At 48.4% G+C, this 26,134-nt stretch overlaps 1 protein-coding gene across 4 annotated transcripts; it reads right to left on the bottom strand.

The window, feature by feature from the left end:
* Positions 1 to 145: 145 nt before the first annotated feature.
* LOC117226359 (uncharacterized) lies at positions 146 to 26,134 on the bottom strand. Of its 4 annotated transcripts, none has more exons than XM_033480601.2 (8): positions 25,348 to 26,134; positions 14,949 to 15,173; positions 14,058 to 14,629; positions 7,679 to 7,859; positions 6,033 to 6,167; positions 3,122 to 3,605; positions 2,549 to 2,807; positions 146 to 1,811 (listed from the first exon to the last, which is right to left on the bottom strand). In XM_033480601.2, the coding sequence occupies exons 2-8, from the start codon at positions 15,169 to 15,171 to the stop codon at positions 1,449 to 1,451; spliced, it is 2,217 nt and encodes a 738-aa protein (XP_033336492.2). In that variant the 5' UTR covers positions 15,172 to 15,173; positions 25,348 to 26,134; the 3' UTR covers positions 146 to 1,448. The 4 variants fall into 4 exon arrangements, with proteins under 4 accessions (XP_033336492.2, XP_033336491.2, XP_033336490.2 ...); XM_033480600.2 differs by lacking the exon at positions 25,348 to 26,134 and adding an exon at positions 23,256 to 23,943; XM_033480599.2 differs by lacking the exon at positions 25,348 to 26,134 and adding an exon at positions 17,520 to 18,675.

The raw sequence follows: 26,134 nt of genomic DNA, 5'->3' as shown, positions 1-26,134 counted from the left end.
GCGCATCGCGCTATACAATGGCTTCGTTTTGATGCGAACGAAAAATCTTAAATCACGTCGAAAAAATCGATGAATCCAGGTCGATAGGTCGGAGTAAAGTGATTGGATTTCGATCTGGTATCGCAGAGATAAATCGGGACACGCGTTGCCACGTACACATGTATTTGCCGAATTAAATATTACCATACAAATATACAAGGTATATACAAAACGATCTCCATACAATACCGAAGGGGGGTGGGGAGCGCAAACGCTTACAAAAGATTTTCTTACGTAATAAAACCGGCGGAACGTAACCGCGGAAACAATAGGAGTATATTTTACAAATATTTTACACGTGCCTGCTCGCGTTCCTGTTTAGCGTTCGCCTGGCCCGCGCGGAACGTAATTCAGCCCGTTGCAATTTCGATCCCGTGCCTCGTAACTCGTTCGCGCCGGTGATTTACCGTCAGGCGCATCGCCGTAATGCGTTGTCCTGTTTAAACGCGGGTCCACCTCGAATAAACTTCATTTCCATTTTGCTGCTACTCCAGTCACGAATTATCTTAGCACGGTTTTCCGCGCGAATGCTCGCGCAGAATCGACCATCGAGAACCATCTCGCCGTTCTCGCCCCGTGAACTATGAATAAAACGTTCCCCGCATTGTTCGAGCAGAGTGCAGCAGCCCGATCGCGGCTTTCATCGCATTGACACGGCGCGATAGCGATCGCGACGATTAAAAACCGCCGGAGAAGAATGATACCGACAATTGATTTAATTAATGATTTCTTCGAGCCGATGCGGTGCGTTCGCAGACTTTCCAATCCGACTACTTCCGCGCGGCAGTTACATAATTCCCTAGATCCGAGGAACTGCTGCGATTTCTCCCTAACTTTCCTAAAACGAAGCTTCTTCCATTTACAAGAACACTTTGTACAGGCTCCCCGGGTCGTATAAAAACAGAACTCTTTTAATTTCATAAGCCGGCTGCTCGTCCCTTTCATCTATACAAAGTTGATCCGCCACCTTGAGCCATTTCAAGGATCTTCGAAACTCTAGGTATCGATCGCTAATTGGCCGGGATTTTTTCAGAAATTTTCCGAACGTTCAAGAATTTTGTATACAATAAATAGTGAACGAGTAGCTCCGGGTAACAAAGTTAGTTAGTACTCTGTACAGATACGAGCAGCCGCGGATCTCTTATTTCGTATGAACACTTTGTACAGTCTCTGTCATCGATCCTCTAGTTCCGAAGAGTCCTATTTATTCGTTAACGCCTCAGCCATTCTCTTCAGAACAATCTCTCTACCTTCGTCAGCGGTAAGCTAGCTCCGATTATTATTCAGCTCCTCTATTCTCTCAAGCTATAATATCCTTCGTCTCGCTCTTCCAGGTTCTCCAAGCGGCCGGAGAACCCGCGGTCTATCCTCTAAAATCGTGAACGATCCTAAAAACTTTCCTCTAGCCTTCATATAAACTCGGTGACGAAGATCTTCTTGAAGTCGGGCGCCGAGCCGCCGATGTCGTGTCTGCAGAGCTCGCCGTTATCCAGGTAGCTGACTCCGGAGTTCGTCAGGATGCTCTTCAGGCTGTCGATCGACAGATCGGGCAGCTTCCTGTCGACGGTGAGCTTGTCCAGGTCGTTCATCGAGAAACCAGGACCGATCCTCTTCTTCTTGAGGTGGTAGGACTGTATGCTAGGCTTGGTGTCCGGCGCCTGCCGCTTGCTCCTCCTCTCGTCCTCCGCACCGTGCTCGATGATCCTCGGCGTGAAAGATCGCATGTTGACCTTTACCTCGCCGCCGGTTCTCTTCGAGGGCAGCAGCTCCACCTGCAAAACAGCACGTTCTCACGATCCGCGATTCCGCAACCCGAAGAAAGGCCAATAAAGTGCCGAGCGGCTTCGATGCGGTGTTCATGCTCGCCGCAGAGATACGCGGCCGTTTTGCGGTGATCCTGCTCGGAGACGAACGTGCGAAAAGCGTTTAGGCGTGGCCTTCCGGGAGAGGAGCGGGACGAGGATCCGGGCGAGGAGAATCTTACACGATGGAAGATAGCTTTTAAACTTGAACCTCGGCCGAGGCGATCGAGGGATCTCTCCCGGGATTACCGGCTGGTTAACACCTTCCCAAGTTCTCCTTCGTTCTGCTTTTATAGGCGCTTGTTGATCTCCTTAGCGGGTTCATGGAATTTTGTTGGATCGTGCTTACTGGGATTAGCTTGCCGAAGCGGTGCTTTTTTTTGGATACAGGAATTCTTGACGTTAAATTCACGTTGGTTGGTCAAATCTAGAGAAGGCCACTTTGCTACCATCAAATGTACTTACTTAGTGTTTTAAGAAATGATCGGTAGGCGAAGATTAGTTCGAAGATGCAACGAGTCCCAATTTTCCACAAGGTATTATTTACACGGTGATGTTTCGCGATCGAACCTAGCTCTACCGAGATGCATAACGCGTAGACCGCGGATCTCCGTTAATACAAATTAACGACGTATTTATAATTAGCGTTAGAGACGATCTACAGTCCAGTAATGATTAACAACATATAAAGGTGTACGTAATGATACCTTCGTTCCCTTACGTTGAAAATATTCGAAATCATCGTTCGCCACCGTGGTGACGGAGCAGCAGCTCCTGCTTCGGCTTCGGCAGGAGCTCATCGTGTCGAAGTCACCGTTCTCAAGGTCGCAGCTCTCGTCGTCGGAAGTCTCGTATCCGTCAGCTTCGTTCGGAGCATCCTGTCTTTGGGCATTCTGCTGCACGTCCTTCTTCGGATCCTGCTTCTTCAAGTCGTACGTCCTCGAGTCGAGAAATGGTCGATGATACCTGAAAGCGTGAGCGAATATTATTTTGTGTGCCGAGTACACAACGAGGTTGAACGGTTCCTCTACAGAACCAGCAGGGATCTTTTAAGATCATAGTTTAAAGGAGTTACAGATTTGTCTGCTATTCCATGATTCTAGGATTATAGATTAATTTTCGAAAAAAAGAGTGCTTTCAATTTGTAGTACACGACAATGATCTTAAATATTCGTAGAAGCAATAAGAAACCTTTAAGTTTCACAATCGACAAGAATCCAAATTTGTCTGCTATCATATTTTAGCGGCTAATGAACTCGTTAATAGTAACTCCAGCTCACGATTGGCATCTAGCATGGTCGAAGCTCTGATTCCTTCTCAGAGCAACTCTAGGGTATCGAGGTTGCTCCTGCAGATTGTTATCCAATCCTATGATCAAGTTCTCCAATCCCAGTACGCTCCTCGCGTGCCTCCTCGGAGGCTCCTCTCGAATCTCGTCCAAACTCTTGGTGAACTTTCGCTTCGGACAGGGCTCGTCCAACTGGACCAGATTCTCCATCTTCTGTCCGAAAACGTCCGTGCTGCCGATCTTCCACCGATTGCCAGTCAACTCCTGGAAGCTCTCGTTCGGTCTCGGCCGTTTGTTCAGCTGTTCGATCGCGGTCTTCTTGGCCGGCTCGACAGGGTTCGTGTCCTGACGCGGCTCGAACGTTGAACTGGTGAACGAAGAAAGCTCCGCCGGCAGGGAGGCGTAATTGCTGTCCTCGTTCATCGATTGTGTCCGAGGATAGTGCTGAATGCCCATTGTGATCGTTCCGGTCTTTCCTGTAAATTGATCGGCCGGTTAGAAAGATGCTTCCAGCCTCGAAGTTAATCGACTTAATAGACTGTGGCTCGGCGCGGATCGATTTAATTGATTCCTCCGCTTTAACCTTTAACGGCCGCGTCCCGGCACTTTCTCCTCGCTCGTCGGACCCGTTTCACGGCTAGCATTGTTTGGCCAAATATTTGGGAGACGTCTACGCAGAGGATGCTCGCAAGATCTTGCGAGATCCGTTTCATTTTCAATCGAACTATGCTATTTTATTTTCAATCGTCTACGTACTATTTTGTTGTTGTCAATCGTTTCCATCTGACCTTTGTGCTGCCACTTTACTCGAGTTTAAACACGATCTAATCGCACCACGCTGATCGTAGAAAAATGAGAGATGGAAGATGCCGAAATCTGGATCCTAGGATTTTCAGCGAGTAAATATGTTCAGCTCGCGAGGATTGTAGTCTGAAATGTTTATGAAGGGATGGCTCGGTGACGTTATCGGAAACGGAACTCGCAGGATGTTGTTTTCAAGGACACGACGTAATGGCCCCGATCGAGGATACGGCGATACCGTGGGACGTGACCGGGGATATCGATTTTCCAGTTGAACGGCGGCCCATTATTTAAGACGTTCGAGTTCTCGCAGGTATCTCCGAGGAGACTCCGTCTACGATTATCGTCCTACGAATTTCCTCGAGCGTGTTAAGCGGGTCGCGTGAGCCTCGCGATCAAAAATTCAGAGCATGTTCGCCAATCGGGAGTAGCTCGTCGAGAGAACCATGCGATTTCTTGTAAACACCGACTGGTAACTTCTCTCCGAACAATGGTATCACCGCGTGTCTTTGCTAGACAAGCAATACGTCGATGTCTCTGGAAACGACTCCATGCTTCGAACGAATTTTATTTCTGTTATTATTTCATTAATATATAATATATAATATTAATATAATATATAATACTTTATAATCTTGATAAGTATCTCTTGCTTCTAAGAACGACGATCAAAAATTGCTTCTACAGATTTAGAATCAGTTTTTAAGCCGACGATACATTCGGTAATCAACTTTTGCTCGATGTAACACGTGTTTAACCGTTCGAGTCCCAGGGGTTATTCAGAAAACACGGTCGAAAAGCGACGAACAGCGTAATAGCGCTTGTCTTAATTGATCGCGAAGAGAACCAAGCGGCGCGATAGCGGTCGTCAAGATTGACAAAGAAACAAATGAAAAAAAGTAGCTGTGCGATGTACGCGCGTCGCTAAAGTTTGATCGCGATACAAGATCTGAACAGCGCGATCGCGCTGCTTGGGACTCAAACGGTTAAGGATGTGGACGAGAAACAAATGCGAGGAATTATGCGTCGTCTCCGGGAGACGCTCCCTGCGAAATCGATCCGCGGGAAGTTATCGGCGTAAAAAATCGTTTAGCACTGTCACGGGTCAACAGCGTCCCGAATAAAATATCGTAACGGTGCCGACAGTTATCGAAACAAATGGCGTCGGCGTTAAACTTTACGAGTCCCCGGATGAACGATGTCGCAACGACATTGTTCGATGGAGATGTGCGTTCACGCCTCTGCAAATATCGATTGCGGATCGGCCAGGATTAATGGTGTAAGTGTTTCTAAATGGCGAACGTATCGAATGGAAAGTACGTACGTTTGCCGCAGTCGGAACGGAATCCCTCGTTCGCGAAAAATTCTAGGGGACCTGGTAGGGGCAAGGGGGAATATGTTTGCAGTGGATACACCGGCATTATGCTAATAAACAGTTGCAGGCACGGGCTTTGTTGCACAAGAGGCGAGCGTGGCGGTGCGCGAGCGAGCACATTTGATATCGGATTTCTTTTTCCATGCATCACGAAAACCAAAACGGAACGAGATTCCTGACTAGAAAATTACGGGGATGCCTCGCGAAAACCGTAATTCGCTGTAGGGACGATAAAGGTACCGTGCAAGCGTGTAATGAACGTAATTGCGGTAAGTGGCGACTAGAAGATTGCTACAAAGTTGGAAACGATTTTTTTTTTAAGTGAAACGCCAAGGATAATCGCTCTTCTTTGGCGAGTTGCTCCTTTACAAAATTTAGAAACCGTACGGAATTCAACGCTACGCATAATTCTGCTGGCAATGAAACGGACGTATAGCAAATTGATGTTTGAGTAAGCCGCATTTTTTCCGACTCGTTCGAAACGTACGAAATCTATTAGAAATCGATGAAATTATATTCCGATGATAGATCTACGTTCAATTTATGTGTTCTATTCGTAGCAACGTCTTAGTATTGTAAGAAAAATGGGAGTTCAACAGGTAATCAGCGAACGGCTGATTATCGACGTCGATCCGAAGCGATTTTCTGAATTCGAACGCGTTTCGGTGCATTCCTCGGAGAGAAAAACGATCGTAGGAATGAATGGAGGTGGGGCTGGTCTACTCGCCTCTGTTCTGATGGTTGTGCAACCGTCCGTAGAGGCTTCCGTTAGTCAAGGGGAACTTCAGGCCTTGGTTTAAGTTCAGCTGCAGCTTGTACTCGGCGTCCTGCTCGAAGTGTCGAAACTTGCCGTCTATGCCGCCTGCGAAAGGAAGCGTACCAGTGAATTTTCGTGAAATCGGCGAATTTCTCTCCGCCTCTCTTGCGAAAATCCGCGAACGCGACTCCGGTTGTCCGGGCCTCTGGCGCTGTGCTGCGAACGAAACCGCGAAATCCCGCGCGGGGAGGGCGCGCCGCCGAGATCCCGATTAATCCTCGAAGCGGAGAAATTAAAAATTCCATCAAACCGGACCGGATTTGGCCGCGCGTTTCTCCGCGAAAAAGCAACCGGTCGTAGGAGCGAAAGGGAAATTGGCACCGCGATTCGTATCGGCGGATCAAGCTCGCGGATTTGCATCTTCCAATTAAAGCCGACCGCGAAAGAAGGGAACAGCGGGGAATTCGTCCTAAGGTTCTAATTACTTACCACCGCGAGATCGCCGCGGCGAGAATAAATCATCCTCGTGGAGCGGGACGTTATGCAAATCTTGATTAATGACTTGTTGGACGGATAGGCGGGCTCATTAAGGGAGAGAAAAATGAGTCGCGAGAGTGAAGGGGAAATTAGCCGAGTAATTCGGGTCGGGGAAATTATAGCCGAGGTGTATCACCGCCAGAAAATCGCAACTTGCGGCAATTAAAATTCGCCGCGGACGTGCATGCGGCATCATCGCGTTCCTCGCGAACCCATCGTACAAATTCCGCGCTTTTAATCGATGAAACGGGCAGTTTGTATTCTCCCTTCGAACTGTGCTAGCAGCGTTCGTTGCGGATACGTGGCGATCCGAGGTACGAACGATCGAATGAAGGGACGAGTCACGAGATTGGGACGAATAATGTCAGGGCTGATGGGAAAAACTAAATCGTACGAGTAAAAGGGAAACGATGCGGTGTGCGGTTACCGCGATTGCGAGAGACTGCGGCTGTGTCGCATAACTGATATTTCTCCTTGGCGATTACGCGTTGATGCATCTCGATAACCCGTTCCCACGCGTGCCACCGGGTCAGCGCGTGCATTTTTCATCCGCGAATCGATGCCATCCGCCGTTGTGGAAATACCACGGAATCCTGTTTCTTCGATCGTGTTACCGGACTCGACGCGAGCCACGCGAAACGCCGTTTTTTCGCGGTGATTGAACTTTCGTGCCGCGAAATATTAGACGAGCCTCGAGAGACCAATGTCCGAAGATGCATCCGGAAAAGTTACCGCGCCAACCCTGAACCCGAACAACCGTTACGACAGCCAGCTCTGTTCCGATCGAGTGTTCTTTCAACTTGGAACGCACGGTGTTTTCGCCAAGCGAAACACCGCAGTGCGACGCGTCCGAAAATTCGGCGAAAATTCACCGAAGTACTTTCAGGTGCGCAGAGTGCGACCGTAAAGTCGGCGCGCTCGAAAAAATTGGAGAAACGTTCGATTTGTAATTGTTTGGCGACGGAATGCTGAAAATTGCTGCACCGATGATGCAGCGAATTATATCGCAAGGAGATCAGAATAAATATATGTTCGATGGTTTTAGATTAATTTGAGTTCTCGATGTGGTGCAAGCTCACCGTGAGACAATCTCCTCGCGTGATCCTGCTTCGAGTAAACTTTGGCCACGTAGCGGCAGAACATCTTGTCGAACAGCGCCAGAAAAACTGGTAGCAGGGTGTCTTTGACGAGAGGTAGCCACGTTGCGAGATTCTGAGGTGTGCAGAAGTCTGTGAGGAGGCTCGGCTTGATCGATATCACCTGGAAAAGATCGTAATGAACGTGCTTAAAATCGCGGCGAAAGACAGCGGAAACGAAGCACCGTTGAACAAACAAAATCGTCGCGGAAATGGCTGCTACGCGCGACCCATCCTACGAGAAATTCCGCAGGCTCGCGAAGCAAGAAGTAATGGGAAGAAAGGCTCGTTTTCGACCGGAAAACGCGCGAGAGGCTAACAACGGCCGGTGGAATTTTTCCCGGACTCGCTGAAGCCGTAAATGGGCCATAAAGAGTTTGTTGCAGCAGACAACCGGCTTGGCGCGGCTCGACGCGGCGCATCTGTCAATAATTCTGCCGAAGAAATCGTGTCGAGCACGAGCGCGAGCGACCGCTTTCCCCCCGGGCGAAAATCGGTCGAATCGGAATGCAGCCGACTTGCATATCGCATGCCACTAATTGTTCGGCTCGCGAAATGCGTCGATAGACAAGGGACGCGTGCGCCGCTGCAATTTAGCATCGCGAGCGGCGCGGCGCGGCGCCGATGAGTCCCAATGGAGGGCAGAAAAGGAGAGCCGAGACAAAATATAGCGAACGAGGGAAACGGCGAAACACGGCGGCGGGGTCTTACGTGGCCGCTTTACTTTCGATTTTAACGAGCCGCGCGAGCGGGAAATTTCCACAGTGAAAACTCGCCTCGGTCGCGCTTTCAAAAGCGCGCGATCAAGAGCGTTGCGCGTCGCGCGCCACGTACGCGAATTTTTCTGCGCGGTTCCGTCCCTACGCAAACGGATCCTCCGCATTCCTTGGATCCCTCCCGAAAGTCAACGGGTGTTCGAGGACGAGCTGAATCGGAACAATGATTCAGCGTTGCCGACACACGCTGTGTCGATAGAAGTGTCTGATTAATTGGGGCTTGGAATGGAAGTCGCGGTTTGGAAACGAGAGTTTCACTTTTCGAGTGTTCACGGAATGGCCGCGCTTCCTTTTTCGATGCCCGCCGCTGCTTAGCTTTGTTTTTCAAACCCTGACGATTATTGCAATCTTTGCGAAATGTGTAACACACGCGATTAAATGTAGAAACGTGGAACGCGCGGCTCCCGCGCGGCGTATTTTTACAAAGCTTCCAGAGATTTAGAAAACCGCGGACTTCCAACGATATCGTACGGCATCTGTAGCGTTGCGATCGATAACTTTTTATTTCCACGGTCCGCCGATAATCGCGATTCATTTTTGCGCGGCCAAAAGCGTTCTGGTTCGAACAGAGGGGGAGGGGAACAAATCGAAAAGCAAACGATTGCGTAACAAAGAAAGTCTGGACACTGTTTTGTCGGTTTACGTAAAAGTTAATGGCACGGGCGGAAAAGGGTTTCGGGTACCGTAGCAACGGGAACCACGTGTGAAATCCATTTCCCCGGGATTACGGTGGAAACGATTTACGCGAAGCGATTCCAGGATCGCGGCGTTTTGATAGGCAATCACATAAATTACGCAATCTAAAATCCGAAGCGGCGTGTGCGTGTGTACGCGATTGAAAGACCTCCCGCGGGAACGCGAATCTCGGATCTCTCTTTTTCAATTTTTATCCGCGGAAACGATGTGCTCCGCATTTCCGAAATCCTATGAAATTAAAGAGGCGCCATTCTGTTTTGTACACCGCGCCCGGCTTTACATAATACGTAATTACTGGAATTTCTACTGCCTTATCGCGGTTAGAATTTACAGAGCACGATGTGTATTTAATTGCCACAGATCCCTCTCGGGGTTTAATTCATTGAATTCACCAGCGAAAGAAACTGAAATCTAATTAAGCTTCGATTTCTTTCAATGGATCTGAGAGAACATAACTCTGGACAAACTTTCACAGCCATCACCGAGTTAAGCGTATTTGTCGATTATTCTATGTATACATTTCTATGAATTCTTGTAAGAGCAAAACGCTGGATGATTTATTCAGGAGAGCATTTACATTTTTACACTCGGAACGATTAGGAGGCGGCGTGCAACGCGTGTTCGAGATCCTATTCGGCTAAAAGTCGAACAAAAACGCTGATCTTCGAGGAAGATTCCGCGGCAGGTCTCGCGAGAACGCGTGTTCCAACTTCATCCGTTTGTAGTTTATTAATTAGCGGAGCGCTCGCCGAAAGTCGCGCTCCCGTGGAAAGGGAAACCTCGAAATATCGTTCCACTAACACAGTGAAACCGTTCACGGCCGATCTAATCAAATTTCGAATTTCACTCGAGCGCCGCGCCACGCCACGCAGTTCTCGCCGATTACCAGAGATCTTTTGCGCTTAGAAAGCAGATGGCACGAAGAAACGCCGCTGGAAAGCCGGCAAAAATATTGGCTAACGTTCCCACACCGTGATCACGGTGACTTAGAGGTCTTTCGCGGGAGGAGAAAATGAAAGAACGTATTCAGATTTGCACATCGGGGCCGACCACCGAACGCGCCGTTTTATTCACGGGCCCTCGTTTTTCGCGTCGATGGACCACCGATCCGAAAGTCCGTTTCTAAACTTGTAATTAAACGAATTATCGAGTACAGGATATTTCGATTTTATTCTCACCACACGAGACGATCGAAGAAACTTTTCCTGTATATGTACAAAGTTCTGCAATTCAATGATAGCGAATAACAAGCTCCGTATAAGATGAAAATGAAATAAAAGGTTGAGACCACGTTTCCACGAAGCCATAGTTGCAGATAATTTGATTATACATGCAAGGGAAAGTGAAACTTCAATCCTCGCGTCTGGGAATTAGTCCGTAAAAATGTGAACCACCATAAGCACTCTCCATTCTAATGAGAACCCTTTTCTACGCTATCATTTCGTACAAATCTGGTGCTTAACATTTTCACATTTGCCCTGCAACGTGCTCCGCGGCGCCGATACAATGTCGGATTTCGAGATAAACCGCTAATTATGAAAGTAAAAGCGTAGCACGGAATAACATAATGCTCTTAATTTCTTTCGGGTTAAAAAACGACCGAACGCCGCGATCAATCTCGCTGACAATACGACGATCCACTTTCGCCAATAACATTTTATCTGCAAATAATTACAGATCCGGCGATTCTTTTCTATTTCTAATTACATTACGGCCGACTTTATGTTCCTGCGAGTTTCCCTCTCTCGATTTTACACGCTCCTCGATCATCCTGATCCTGCTATAAATATATCGCGTATGTATATTCTACCATGAGAGAATAAAACGACGATCGAACGATCGATCGGCTCGAGGATCCGCCCCTGATTTCCAGAGCGTCAATTATCCCCGCAATTAGAGTTCCCGAGAGGATTTTCCGCTCCGAATCTCCGGAGGAACACGACAGTACACGAGCGAACATACTTTCGACGCGCGATGCTACGCGGTTTCAATACGTAACAAGCCCCATGTTAAGTTACACGCGTGCTACACAACCATAACGATCCTCATCGCGCGCCCATGTCCGGCGTCGTATTTTTCTCTCGGTTTTCTCTCGTGCCCTTCGAGTCCTCGTTTCATAGGTATCGGCTGTATAAGCCGTGGACTATAGACGACCAGACGCACACGCGAGTTTCTCCGATCAATTCCAGCAACAAACTCGCGCTGAATCCGAAACGAGCTCGCTTTTAATTGCGAGGAGTCGCGTGAAGCGTCACGCTACACGCGCCGGACATCGCTTAGGATCCGATCGATTTTCAGTAACCAGCCTGCATACACGGTTTCCCTTTAAATCCAGGTCGAGTCGAGTCGATCCGGATCGGCTCGATTTTATCGGCTCGTTCCACCGGACGATCCCTGGGAAATCCGTACGATTGTTTAATTGCACGATCCCGCTCGCCGATCGATGATTACGGGAAATGGAGTACGCGCTCGGCCAATGGGAACTCGCGCCGCTGCAACAGAATTCATTGACTTCTTCCAACGATTCTCCGATCCTTAAGCAAGTCTCGACACGAACTAATTCAACACCCGGTGTAATCTGATTTTCACAGACACATTCTACAGACACTCGTAAAAATCGTTTCTCGATTTCTGCTCTACTTTTTCCTCGTTAAAGCAACACGCCGGGAATATTAACTTTTATCTATGCCTCTGTTGCGTATAATACTCGCATGGATGTGTAGGATAATTGATTTTCTGTAAAGCTTCGAGTATTTCATAAGATCAAGGCAGTAGATAGCAGAGGCCTGCTATCGGAACTAAATGAAATTAAGATAGAGAATTCCTAGTCCGTTATTGAACTACGATAATTCCAGATAATAAAAATGTACGACTAATTTCAGATGTCACGAATGATTTTAGGAGAATTAAGACCAGAGACAAATTTAATTTATTTAATACAAAATCATGGAAGCGAAAGTAATTCAGAAACATCCTTCTTTGCTAATATGGATCTGTCTCTTGTATTTTTTAAATCCGCAGCCAACAAAAATGAAGAAACATTTTAAATTCAATTGTAGATCGTCGGAGCAAGCGATGCAAAGGTATTCGGCAATTTTTCAAATCCGATTGTCAACGAAAAGGTGCACGAACGACGGAGAAATGCGACCGCGACCGACCCGAGCGCCGGGGACTTGAACGCCCGCACAGAAGCCAACCCAATTAAATGACGGCCAGCGGCGGCGATTACAAACACAGTGCGTCACCGGCGGTCGCGATTATAAATATTAACGAGCAAGAGGTCTGGCTAGTTTCTCCGTGGAGCATTTAACGAATCCCAATCGGGCCCGGCATCGAGGTCGTCGGCCGTATTAAGCCGTTCGCACTTTCGAATATTTTTGACGCGCGTTTTCGGCGCGCGCCCCCCCTCGTCCCTGTTTCCCATCGAGCACGAGACAATCGGCCACGCTGGATGAATATTGATAGGTCGTGAACTTCGATCGAGAGTCAGGCTTGCACGTGAAAGAAGATCGCCGGATTCGTGCGAGGAGACAATCGTCTGTTTCTGTCTCTGTCGGCCCGTGCAGCTTTCTAGTCGATGAACGGAATTCCGGTGCGGGAAACAGAGAGCATGGTCGATGCCACCGGCTGCTTCCGGATGGCAGAGACCCACGACGACTTCCGGTTCACCGGGGACCCTCGTGATCCGGTTCAGTCGATCTTTTCATATGAACTCGTTCGCGATTGTTCGCTCGTTTCAGTGACTTTCCGCGCTCGGAAATCACCGTAAACCGTTTCCAAGCTTATCAAACCGAAATTAGAGCGCCGTAAACAAATAATGAAAACACGAACCGTAAATCTTAACGCGGAAATCCATTTTCGTGAATTATTTCGCAAAGAACGAGAGAAAGATTGAACTTAAAAAAGTTCTCTCGCGTTCTCTATTAATTACTGAACTAGTTTATTTAGTAGCTCATTGTTCCGGTCGAAGAACAAAGAAAGTCACGAATTGTTTACGAAACGCTAGGATCGATTGTTGCATTAGCTTCGACGGGGAAAAATGAATTGTTCGAAAGATACAGCGGATATTAGCTGCTAACGCGCCGATAAATATTCACATTAGGAAACAACGGGCCGTAATTGGACAGCAATTTATCGGGCTAATTTAATGAACGAATTATGCGATCGCGCGAGGCTATTACAAAGCGGGGTCGCGCAATCGTGCGCTTTTAATCGTTCGCAAATGATAGATCAGACGTGAGTCGGGTCCATCGATTCCGATCGTGTAACATTGTCACGGCTCGCTGCGCGCCCGCGATTTCGTGGATATTACGAAATACGGCTGTTATGGCCGAGACGGTTAGGTCGGAGCAAATTTGCTCGAGCCAACCAACTTCTATCGGCGGGATACCGAGCGTTTAATAAATCCCGAGGCGATAAATCTGTCGCGAGAGGTGGCTATTACCGGCTATCGAGTATCGACACCGAAAAAATCACTTTACGCTCACGCCGTTTGCAATTTTTCAAAATGATTTACCCTTTGACTTTGTTGTTCGCGAGCGCTTCAGAAATTTCTCCTGGCAGCTGAAATGCTGTATTATAAACTGCCGACTTGGTAACAAAATTATATTCGTGTTAAAATCATCCGAAATTAATACGTTCAGAATCCGTAAGGATCCTGGTAATTTTCCTTCGAGAAATGTTCTCCTTAATTTGAACGCAAAGTTGCGAAACTTCGTATTCAAAATCGACGAAGAATTTACCTAGTCCATAAAAAGATATTGCAAAAATACGATTCCAACTCGAAACAAAGTCTCGAGCGATGAATTCGAAGCGAAGAACGAGCAAAGAAACTTGCGGAATCGACTCACCAGGATGGGGACATGCTGGAAAGCGTAGCAAGCGAAGAGAATGCTATAAATCGTCGACTTCCCGCTAGCCTCGTCCACCTGGACCTTTTTCTTCCTCAAGCAGGCTCTGCTATTGGTGGACCCGCTGGTGCAAGATCCACTCGAAGGATCCCACTGCTGTGGATGACACTCGAAAGCGCCCGAAGAGTTCTTGGAGCTGGCATCCGACAGATCCGACACCGATTTCAGCAGTTCTCCCTTCGGTGTCCGACACAGCGTTCTGACCAGAGCCAGAAGCAGGCTGATCACGGTGGTCAGCATCAGCAGACACCTCAGAGAGTTGACGAAGACGCCGTACTTCAAGGAGATCTCTTGCGCCAGGAAGACGCAATGCTCCGGCTCGAAGTTCAGGACACCCGTCACTCCGATGCACGCGCTGATCACGCTCAGGCTCACCAGGTGATACTTAAGATGATTTTTCGTCAGATGGACGTCCCTGGTGCTGATCGCGGTGAAAATCGCGATCGAGGTCAGGGTCAACTCCTGCAGGATGCTCGAGGAGTTCAGCATCCAGACCAGGGTCGAGCAGAACTCTGGAAATTGGAGATCGTAGCGATTAGCCGATGACTCGGAGAATTTCATTACGAGATCTTTGGGCTCGTTAATTCTTCGAAACGAAAGTGTTCGTATGGCCGGAAGTTATTTACGATGGCAGAAAATAACAGCGACGACGTAACGGAGGACGCACGCCGAATATCGATCATCTAAATCCTTGATAACCGGCTCGACGCTCGTCAAAGAATATTTTTAGGTTGTTGGGCAACGCGAAGCTATTTATTAATAAGCAGCGACGTTCCTCGAGCAGGTTCGATTATGGGGACAGACTCGGAGACGAGCGTGATTCATAGATACCTCCGAAATGGTTGCTTGGCCGAATCAGCGTGAGGATCGCGTAGAAAAGAAGTCCGAGCTGGTGCACGAGACTCTCCGAGAGAATGGCCACTGTGAACACATCGATCTTCCGTTTCGCAGAGGATGGCTGGCTCTGATAGATCAGCAGCGACCATGACAGCAAGAGGATGCAGATCGGTGAACCCACGCAGGTCGGCAGCCATTCTCCTACCTCGCTTCGCATCTCTGAAAACAGAACCGTAGTCGTCTCCGTTAGTGCTCATCGAAAAATTAATCTCTTCTGTCTGTTCGAACGAATGTACAAGTCGCATTGACGCTACGATCGCGCGATTTTTTAATTCGCGATTGCACGAGATTGCAAAAAAACGTTTCCGAAGAATTTGTTGCTTGGGCAAACGTTGCGGTAAAGATCACTAAAAATCCGAACGAATATATATCATCGTTGCTTTTATAAACAGAAATAAAATAGCTGCTTTTAATGCTCTCCGTAAAGCTGGCGTTGACATCGAACAGATGTAGAGAGCACATTATGTTGCAAGAGTCGCAACTAAAAATACATAGTGAATATCGAGGAGACAAAGAAGTCTCGTCTGGAACTTCTTGCAAAATTGTGCAACGAAAAATGTGAGAGATGATTGAAGACCGTCGAAGCGAGGGAAGTAGGATATTCTTTGTTCTCGGTGGAATTCGTAGAACCGCCGCGGCAGAAACCAAAATTAATCGTCGCCAATTTACCCAATTAAGCGTACCTTCACGCTAATTTGCTCTCGAGGTTCGACAGAAATGGAACAAACTTTACGAGCACTAAAGTTGCGCGGACTATTCATCGAAACGGCCTGGATCCGTGCCAGTTTCCCCGACAGAGATCAACGGTACGGAAACTGCGAGGAAAGAAAAGTGTCTAAGAAACCATTCCACGGGGTCCAGGAATCCGGCGCGGGGGAAAGAGGAATTTTCTGCGGGGCGGCAAGAACGAAACACCGATGCTCAAAAATATTTCATCGCTCCGCTGACGATAAACTCGCCTTTTCCATAAAAAACCGATCCGATATTTCATCCAGCTAAAAATATCGATAAAAAGGGACCGTGGGGCTTCTGTTATTCGAGCATGTGTTTCGCACGTGTTGCCAACGTATTTCCATTAATAGATTCTGCCCATAAATAAAGCACAATGCATTTTTCTATAAATAACAATAACAATTGTACAGATATTAATTATCCACTGCGAGAAAGAGAGAGAATATTTTTGATCGTAGAGTCAATGAAGTCGATAATTGCGGTAAACAGGCTACGAAACCAGTCGTTAAATCTTTCTCTTCCAAATTGGGAATATTAGAAACGATAGTTTTCTAATGGCACGCTAAAGCATACAATAATTACAGAACACGCGCGTCTTCGTTGCTTTCAATCGAGGAGATACTGCGGGCGATGAAATATACTTTCATTAAACGAACTCGCCTCGTCTCTTTAATTGAGAACAATCGAGTCGAATGCATTTTCCTTCCGATTAGCGCCGCCATTAACGAGATAAGTTCATTGAGGAGCACCGCTCTGCTCGGAAGATAACAGAGAAAGAGGATCCGCGTCGCGTTTCTCGCGAGCGAGAGTGTTGATACCTTAATCTCGATGAAAGCCCGGGCAATTAGCGTCGCGCGCGGCGAATTACTACATCCTTCTGCCACGAGGAAGCGCGGCCCGGAATTATTGTTGTTAATCAACGCGACCGGTTACCGAGGAGCGATTGCCACGGGAAAGAGGAAGTCGGCGGAGGCTTCCTTTCCTGCAAGGAAAATGTCAACCGTGGCGAGGACGTTCGAAGAGGATTCTCCGCCGGCACCGAACCCTGTCGCCAGTTTTCTTCCTCGTTCCGCGCGTTCGGTGCCCGGTTTTCTCTGCTCCTCTCCGCGACTTTCTATTCCGCCTGCATGGTCTAATTTATTATTGGGACCGAGTTTAACCAGCGAATTCCGGCACGCCGAATTCCTACGGAATATTTACGGCGATCGGGCCTGAGAATATTGAGCAGCTGCGCTCGGTGTTGCTCGATCGTCTTCGCGATACTTGCATCTCCATAACTGTCTCTATCTTCAGCCTTTAGTTTTCAGTCTTGAGTCTTCAATCTCTGGTATCTACTCTCCAGTATTTAGTCTTTAATCTTCAGACTCGAGTCTTCAATCTTCCGCCTCGAGTCTTTTATTCTCGAAGTTCGCGCCGCGTTCGAGGTAACGAGACTCGAGAAAAATTGCCGGGAGCATTAAGGTGACGATATTTACTGTGAATATATAACGAAGTCGTTGGAACGAGTCTTCTCGAACGGTAAAACTAGCAGGCCCGATATCGCGACTCGTTTCGTACCTAAATCATTGGAATATGCTACCGCGAGGCTCTTCGGCAGGCATCACCGCGCTGCAGGCCGCTGATCTTTCATCACCGAAGGGAAAGTAGGATTCGGGTTCTCCGACAGAACGCGATATTTCCCTGGAACGAGGACGTCGCTAATGCCACGCATTAAACCCGATAATTCCCGTACTATTTCGCCACGAAGACGTCGCTGCGCGATTGTGGAAATACCTCTTGAACTGTCAGTCGAAGGAACATCCTCTTCCTGCATCTGGTGACACCGGTACACCCCGATCAGAAACGAAACTCCGAAAACATCCTCGAGAGCACTCCAAGCGCGCTAAACAACTTCGAACATATGGATCTTTCCGGATGAACATCCTCGAGAAGAAGTAAATATCGAACGAGCTGTTCGTCGAACGCACCGCGCAATCGAAATGGTGCAAGCGAAGGTGAGCGAACTTTTTAATTTCCTAATTATTCCAACGAAGCTCCAATTATTTTCCAACGGTTCTCGACCGCATCTGCCACCTCTTTGTATCTACCAAACATTCGGAATGCCCAAAAGTAAAAGGAAATCAGAAGGTAAGCTCGTTAAATGTAACAAACGAAGCGATCGAATTCACGCGAATTCTGTGATTTTTCTCGGGGAACGCCGACGATTTCACGGTGGTCCTTATCGAAGCCGCATCTCCGATCGAGGATTCTAATTACGTATCTCGGATCTGCGCTTCCGAGTGCCGGTCAACCGCCTGTTTCCTCGTTTCGAAGCGGCTCGGCGCGCCGGACTTTCACGAGCGGCCGGTTAACGAGCCGAACCCGCGTCGTAACGCGAATACTCGTTTTTTCCCCGAGTCGCGGAAAATTATCGCCGCGCTTGTGGACGGAGAAGGAAACACTGATATTAGCGAATTTGAAAATGGGCTGCGCCCGTGGAGAACCGGTGGCGGCGGTAATCGTTGGTTGGCTGCTTGCGCAACCGATTGGATAAACACGATCACCGTCGGGAATAGGAGTGGAAAATGGGCAGCGCGCGCGAGATTATTCCGTCTGGAAAAATTCGAGTAATTATCGAGCAGGTAGTGGACTTGAAATCGGCCGAGCACGCCAGTTCTCATGTACGACTCGTGTACGCGGAGAGATCCAGCGATTGCAACTTGTTGATCGACGGTTCATGATTGGGAGCGCTCGCGGAGCCTGCACGCGAACCGTGGTTGCACTCCGATTCAGAAGACCCGCTAACTGCCGAACACTTTCTTGGGCAATTAAGTACACTGCAGGGTGCGCAATTATTGTTGTCGAAAGTTCGAACCATCCGGCAGAGAAAAGTTTCTGGTAGATTCATTTTGAAACGTTGCTCGAGGCGTCCGAACAGTTTCCAGGAACGACGACGCAATTTTATTTGATTTTCACTCGCGGATGCGCGATCATTTTAAAACGATGCTTCCAATGCTGAAAGATTTTCAGAAACAATGAAATCGAAGATCGAATCGAACGCGACACAGTTCTGTTCCCCTTTTGTTTCAGGCTACACGATTCTTCTTCTTTCGAAGGATAAACGAAGAACTGTAGAAACTTGTAACGACAGAAAATCCTGAAGAAATAACAAAGTAAACGGAAGATCGAACAAAGTTTGAAAGAGCACCGTTCCATTTGAAATGTACTAAAACAATGGACAAAAAGATCGTGCTCCGATTTCAATGCGTTCGAGTTCATCGAGAAGATAACTGCGAAGACTGCACGAAGACTCCGCAGAAAAATGGAGCAAGTTGTTAAGTATATTTCCCTTGAACGTAGTAAGCAGTAAAGCCATCGTGCCCGAGCAGCAGTAGTCGAGCGTGAGTCAATTACGGTTGTTTGAAAGGGCCATTAAGTAGGAGGAACGTCCAAGAAGATATTCTTGATGAACGCGGAGGTACGAGTCGACGATCCTCCAGTTATTTCAAAGAATATCAGATTCCCGGTGGCAGCCATAAACCCCCGGACCCTGTAAGTAGATTTTCCAAGTGGCTTTTCCCCGAGTCAAGCTGCTTCCCTCCCGTTCCGGCCCCCACAGATTTCAATTCACGTGGCCTGAAGACCGCTCGAGAGGACACGGACGGAGTGAAATTATTCCCGGGCTACCGGCGGATTCAAACCAGTTAGAGGGAACCGCAGAAACCAGGTTAATTTTCCTCCGGCTGATAACAATGTCGTTCGAGGAAACCAGTCTTGAAAATCGTTGTCTCCATTATGCTCTCGAGTCTTTCGCCCGATGTGAACACATCTTTCTTCCTGCCGTTTGCGCCGGATGTAGGTTACACGAAGAAAGTTCGCGTTTCCGTGCTGCTCTGCGGATTATTCGAAAACAATTCACTTTCGCGGGCCGTTTCGGCGGGTCTCCTTAAATCATCCCCGAATCTCGCCGTTTTCCTACGATTTTATTCGACTTCGCGTATTAGGAGCTCGTTGAATATCCATGCAGATAGATTTATCGGAGACAACGAATATCATTAATTTCTTCGGATCGGAAACTTTGTCGAGGCGACCATTTGATGGCAGTGTCGAGTACCCGGAACGGAACTATCTGCCATCGACGCTAAATGTTCTGGGAATATACGGAATTTTCTGTGTAATCGAACAGAGATATCTGAGTTTGATTGCCGGTACAGAAACGGAACTGATGTAATAATTTAATGGCGTTTGTTAGCGAGAATGCTGGACTAGGGAAAATGAAAAACTATTTTAGCTGTTGACGGTAACTCTCTCTCTCTCTCTCTCTTTTTGGAGATGCTGGAAATTTTTATTTACTACCACTGTTGGGTGTTCACGAAGACTTAAAAAATATTATTAAAAATATTAAATACTCTCAAAAACTTGGAAAATAAACGTGCTATCAATGCTCGAGGAATGCTAAAAAAATGTTTGCCGTGGGCAATAAACACCTCAAAGAGCCTAACAATAATTTCCTGCGAACGTTCGGTGTCCAAACAGGCGAAAAATAATAATTTACCGCCGATATTAAACGCTGCTAGTAATTCGAAAGAATTATTTTTACTACCAATATAAAATACTTCAGAGAAGTTTAAAAGAACGATTTCCTGCGGCCAGGAAACCACCCGAAAACAGTAATCTTCCCCGAGCACCGACTACCCAACCGAACCAGAAACAATTACAGCTGATATTAAATCCCCGTAGAATCCGAAGAGAGCCGAAAATGGAGCCCCATAAAAACGTGGAGTCGCCTGTCCGGCAGGGCCCGCTTTATAAAACAACGAATTTATAGGCACTTATGGCCGCGCGAAGCCGTTGGCCTACCCGGTTCTATCGGAGATTCTTCTACGTTAGGGTACTTCTCCGAAAGATCGTGGGCTCATCAAAGACGCGATAACGCTCTCGAGCATGCTTCCTAATCTCGTTTAAGGCGGCTAACACCGGGCAACTATGTATATGTACGTTCTCGGCCAGTATAGTCTACGGATTATGGGACGCGACGGTGAGAGGTGTGTCGTTCGATTAGGCTGGAATGCCGGGAGGTGTAGCATCGGCCAAGGTCGGAAAAAAATGCTCGCCGGAGCGAATCCACGCGAGGAGATCCGGAGGATCTAGACGCCGAGAGAAGCCCGGCCTTGTTTCGACCAAGGAAGCGTTCACCGGTTCGGAGGAAACGAAATTCCCCGACGGGAAGACCCGCAGGAGGGCCGTCCTTGATTCTGCGGGGATTCGCCGGGGCCCTCCGCGCTCTGGCAAATTTTTAGAAACCATAAAAAACGCGCAATAACAATTATAAAATGGGAAATTCACGTTCGATCTGTCTCCGACGATTTCAACTCCAGAACCTTGACATTTCATTCGGTATTACTGTTTGATCTGATTTAGAAACGTAAAATCAATCTTGAATCCTTTGGAAGAACCCTTGATTCGCGATGAATTTGTTAAACGAAACGAAACTTCGAATGCCAGCTAGGATCCTTGAAAAGCTGCATAAAATCGGAGCGTTTTCTTGCATCGATTATAATGATTGCGCCGATCTTTGTCCCGCGTGGCGTAAATATCGGCCGCGTGTTTTCCGATGCACCAGCGATCGGCGCAGGATTAAGAGATGGATCTGTGATTTATCGGCGCGCGGATCGCGGCTGGATCGAAGGGGGCCGCGATCATCGGCCGGATCTAGGGACCGTTCCTCGCAATTGCTGGCAGTGGGACGGAATTATGTTTTATGATTGTGACCTTTGGCCAATTAGAGGCTGGCGAGCAATCAGCCGGCCTACGTGAAAACGATATCTGGTGTCACGAGCACCGTGCCCTCGGCGAAACTGTATGGCTCTCTAACTCGGTCATGTGAAACTCTGTCGCCCACTCCGTGTAGCCCCGTCTCCTTTCCTCTCCCGTTCTCTCGCCGCCTCTATCCTCGGCGCGGAACGTTCCTGTCTCTTCCGAGCCTCGGGAAGGATGCTGGCCTCCACCTTGAAACCGTTTCTCACGATTAATCAACGATCCTCCAACGGGAACTCCGTTTTAGCACGGCGATCGAGGCTCGTCCCGATCCGACGCCGAGCATCGCGAACTTGCGAAACAAATCGCGGACGGAATCCGATAACGGCGGGCTTCCGCGTCTGGATTTGGCGAGCACCGTGGAAACCAGATTTCTCGGCGCGGATTAAAAAGCGTCGCTCGATAAACGAGCCGGGATCGAGAACGATCCTTGGACTTTCATCCGGGAAGACCTCCAATTAGAAACCCGTCGATCCGAGCATCGGGTCTGCGGAATCGACTCGGCAGGCTGCGAGATTTATTCGACAGTGGAAAGCGGGCTCGCCGATGATAACGCTAGCTTGTAACGATTACTCAGCGACGCCTGAACAGATGAACACCTGACTGTTCCGTGCCCGATCGATGCACTTTGCCGGCACGATTGCCTGGAAGTCGGGACTTGAACGGGATAAAAGCGAACTAGTTGAGCTCGATTTCAGGAATTGACAGATGACGGTGACCGAGTCTTTTAGACAGTCGCGTGCATGTTGGCTATCATTCTGAAATCTAAGAAATCTGAAGAACAGCCTTTGACGATCCGAAGTGATCGAGGCGTAGGAAAACTTGGGGAAGCCGAAGAGTGTCTTGGGCCAAGATCCAGTTTTATTAAAATTCAGAGAACATGAAGGAAGCCTAGTAAGACCTAGCAAGACCTAGTAAGACCTGGTAAGACTTAGTAAGACCTGGTAAGACTTAGTAAGACCTAGCAATACCTAGTCAAGGCCTGGTCAAATTTAGAAAATCTGATGAAGGCCTAGTAAGACCTGGTAAGACCTGGCAAGACCTAGCGAAGACCATGTCAAGGCCTGGTAAAATCCGGGAAATCTAAAGGAAGCTCGCGGACCAATAATTGAGCAAAAATTCGGGCTAGCACCCCGAGTATTCCGTTTGCGGCCGGGTTACGCATCTGGCGAAGGAAACGTGATACGCGATTCAGGAGAGAAGAGCCTAGTCCGCGAAATAGCCGTTCTTCCCTGACCTCGAAACCACGCGGAACACAGACAAGCGTTGCCGGTTGCGTCGTCGCCGTCGGAATTTGGCACGCGCGTTCCACGCAGAGAGGCCACCTCTCTCTCTCTCTCTCTCTCTCTCTCTCTCTCTCTCTCTTTCTCTCTCCTTTCTCTGAACGAAACACCCAGGCTTAGAAGCAGCTCCGAAGCCGTACCGAGGTCTATCGAGCTCTAGGCAGCCGGCCTGAATCTACCGGAGACGATCAACCTGGCCACCGCTGCGACCGATAATGTGTTCGCCGATGCAAACCGGACGGCCGCGCCTAATCTTCCCCTGCCACCGAGACAGATCGGCTCTCGGTTACTTTCTCGCCAGTATTCGTAACCCACTTCTCGGCAGGACGATGCAGTCACCCCGGTGCCCGGTGGTGATTGCTGGCGCGACGCAGCAACCTGGCACCGGTGCCAACACTCGATTTAGAAGGATCTAATTCGCTCGAGTTACCATCGGTCGTTCGCATCGGCCTCTCCTCCTCGTCCTCGCGGTTACTCAACCCCCGATTATTCGCTGTGCCGCTTCCGCGTGCCTTTGTCTTCGCGATTATGCTTTCGGCCCGCCTGTCTCGCTCTATTTTCAACCAGCCTCCAAGATGCCGCGCTCCGTCTCTTTCAGCTTCTCTTCGTCAAACGCTCTGTACCCGCTACGCCGATCGAACGACCGGTCACGCGTGTCGCATCGATTCGTGAACACCGTTTCAAGCATCATCGAATCGTCGTCGTTGCAGCGACTCATGGTCGAGCTAATAATTGTCCGGCGACGATGCCAGCTTCGCAAATATTCTTCGTTCTTGTTTTCGCTGACGAGCAGCGTGACAGATAAACTCTGTGGCTCCTGCAGCACCAGCTGCACACACTGCGACAGAATTTGTACTCCAATGGAATGCGTATGTAGGACAGCGATTCGCGCGATCTGTCTATTTTATCTCTTCCGAGAGACTAATAACATTCGCTTGAAATCGCCGTTATTTTTTTAAACGTATCCTAGAATCTTCCGAAGCGGTGGTTACTCCGATTTATGGAAAGTTATCGCGGATCGTGGATGCGAGAATAATGAAGAGAAAACAGGGATTTCGTGTTTAGATTCGATTACGATGTAACCGCTCCGTTTCCATATCGAAATCTTTCTGTATCCGAATCTCTCGACGGAGGAGCGCGGAGGGGATCGATGTGCCGTTGTATAAATTTGATTCTCTCGGCTCTTTGTTTTTTTTAAGCTTAACGTTCCGTGCCGCGTGGGCATTTACCGTAAGCGAGGCTCGTTTTATTTCTCCCGGGAGAGAATAGCCGCAGCGCGATTCCTCGGAAACGTAACAGCTGATCGTCTAGCTCGCCGTTCCGAGGATATAAAAAAGAATTCTTGTAACTAGATAGTGGTTTTTAGTGCACAGTAAAACTGCTATTGCCGAGCGTGCTCCATTCGTCATAGCGTACGCCGCGTTCCAGAAGCAGCTCTCAGCCTTCACCGGTCGCAATTTTTACTGCGAGCTCCGTTCCACTTAAAACTGCACTGCATAAAATCTCCTGTTGCCGGCTATCGGCCCTCCGCCGAGACCACGAACGCTTAATATTCAGTTTTATCGAATCCGCGAAACGATTCCAACGCCTTCGACCGATGACGAAGTAGTCTACGTTAATTAATCACCGGGTGCTTCGATGCAAATTAAATAGCTGCACAGATTATTTTTATAGGGTGTTGATGGCTTGCTTGGAAAACGCGGCAACACGTATTTTCACTGATTTCGAATTAATCTTGCTACGCGAACTCGAGGTGCACCGAGCGATTATTGTTCGAATAAATTTGATCGGGGCAACCGTTCGCGCCTCGTTTCTAATTTTTCTAACAACTGGAAGACAGTGCCGATGGCACCAAGGCCCACGCACATTAGAGCGTGGCCGATAAGTAGAAAATATTAGTGTCATTCATAAATTAGGGACACAGCAGTCAGTGACCAATTAGCGCTTCGCGCAGTCATCGCCGGCCAAGGTGGATCGACTTCGATACGAAAAATTGATCCAATTGTGTGAACGTTTTGCGACACGAGTCTGCTCCTAATGAAACCAAATTCGCCCGAGGCGAAGAAAATCCTCGTGAAAACTGCTCGAAGCATCTACCGAAACAATTGTCAACGACGGTTGAACCGTTCGCGGTACAGTTCAGGGAGCACGATCGAATGAAAAAGGTCAGTCGGAAAGGCATGATCGTCGATGGCCAGCGAATGGAGGCTCCGGAATGAGACAAAATTAGAATTCCACCGCGGAACGAGCACAATTTCGAAATTACAGTGCAACGGAGGGTCGGCGCATCCGATTGAGGACTGCATTTACATTGTTATGCTCATTGAGCGAATTAATGCACCGTTCATAAGCAGACGCAAGGACGCGAGGCGGAGGCGTCCTTGATATTCCACAAATCATTTCCTTCGTTAACAAGATAGAACTCGCGACTCGCCGGATAACGCTAACGAGAACGAAAAGCGAGAGAAAAAAGAGAGCAAGAGAAAGAAAGAAAGAAAAATAAGAAAGAGATGAGTACTCACTGCAGAGTGTCAATGATTATGCGGACGGATGGTTGCCGCGGAATGCAACCGCATCGCTGTCTGGAGTCTGCGAGTGCGCGCGATCTCGATCAATCGGATCCTGGCAGTCGGTGGCGAATGCGATTACTATGTTTTCGCCTTTGTCATTGGCATCCTCGGCCTCCTTGCTTTCGGTCCAGCGCGACAATCCGTACTAGCTCTCTTTCTCTCTCTCTCTATCAATTCGGATCTCACATTTGATCACTGAATCTTTCGATCACTATATTCCGATTACACTAAAACAAAAATCGGCCGATTCTTCATGTAGAAAAATAGATGGAAATTCCCTCGGAGCTATTCCTTTCCGAGATTACCGAACGCGGGAATCGTTACGATCCTTTCGCCTAATTTTCTCTCCGAATCGCGCGACCGATTTTTTTCGCGGCGGCAAAGCGGATCGACACAGATCGAGCGTTTTTTTGACGAGGACGTTTCTACCGATTCGGAACTTTCACTGTTTAGGGCGCGCTGAGAATTTCACTGGGCCCCGTTCTCCGCTGCAATATGGGCAGCTTGTTCTCCGATGGTTTAATCGGGCACGTGATAACTGATCGACGGACACTCGCGGCAGGTAGATCGCGAGGATCGAGGATTTTTAATTGAGCGACGCGGAGAGGCGTGTTCGAACGGTGCCAGCTGTGGCCGAGCGAGTAATATTGCCGCGAAGAAGCCCGGACCGGGACTGACTGGCCATAGGATTCATTTGGGTCAGCGGCACAACGTAGTATAGCGCTGCCAGGGCTCGGAC

The sequence above is a fragment of the Megalopta genalis genome, chromosome 11 (genome assembly GCF_051020955.1).
Source record: "Megalopta genalis isolate 19385.01 chromosome 11, iyMegGena1_principal, whole genome shotgun sequence".
Classification (NCBI taxonomy): Eukaryota; Metazoa; Arthropoda; class Insecta; order Hymenoptera; family Halictidae; genus Megalopta; species Megalopta genalis.
This window is presented reverse-complemented; position numbering and strand designations above follow the sequence as displayed.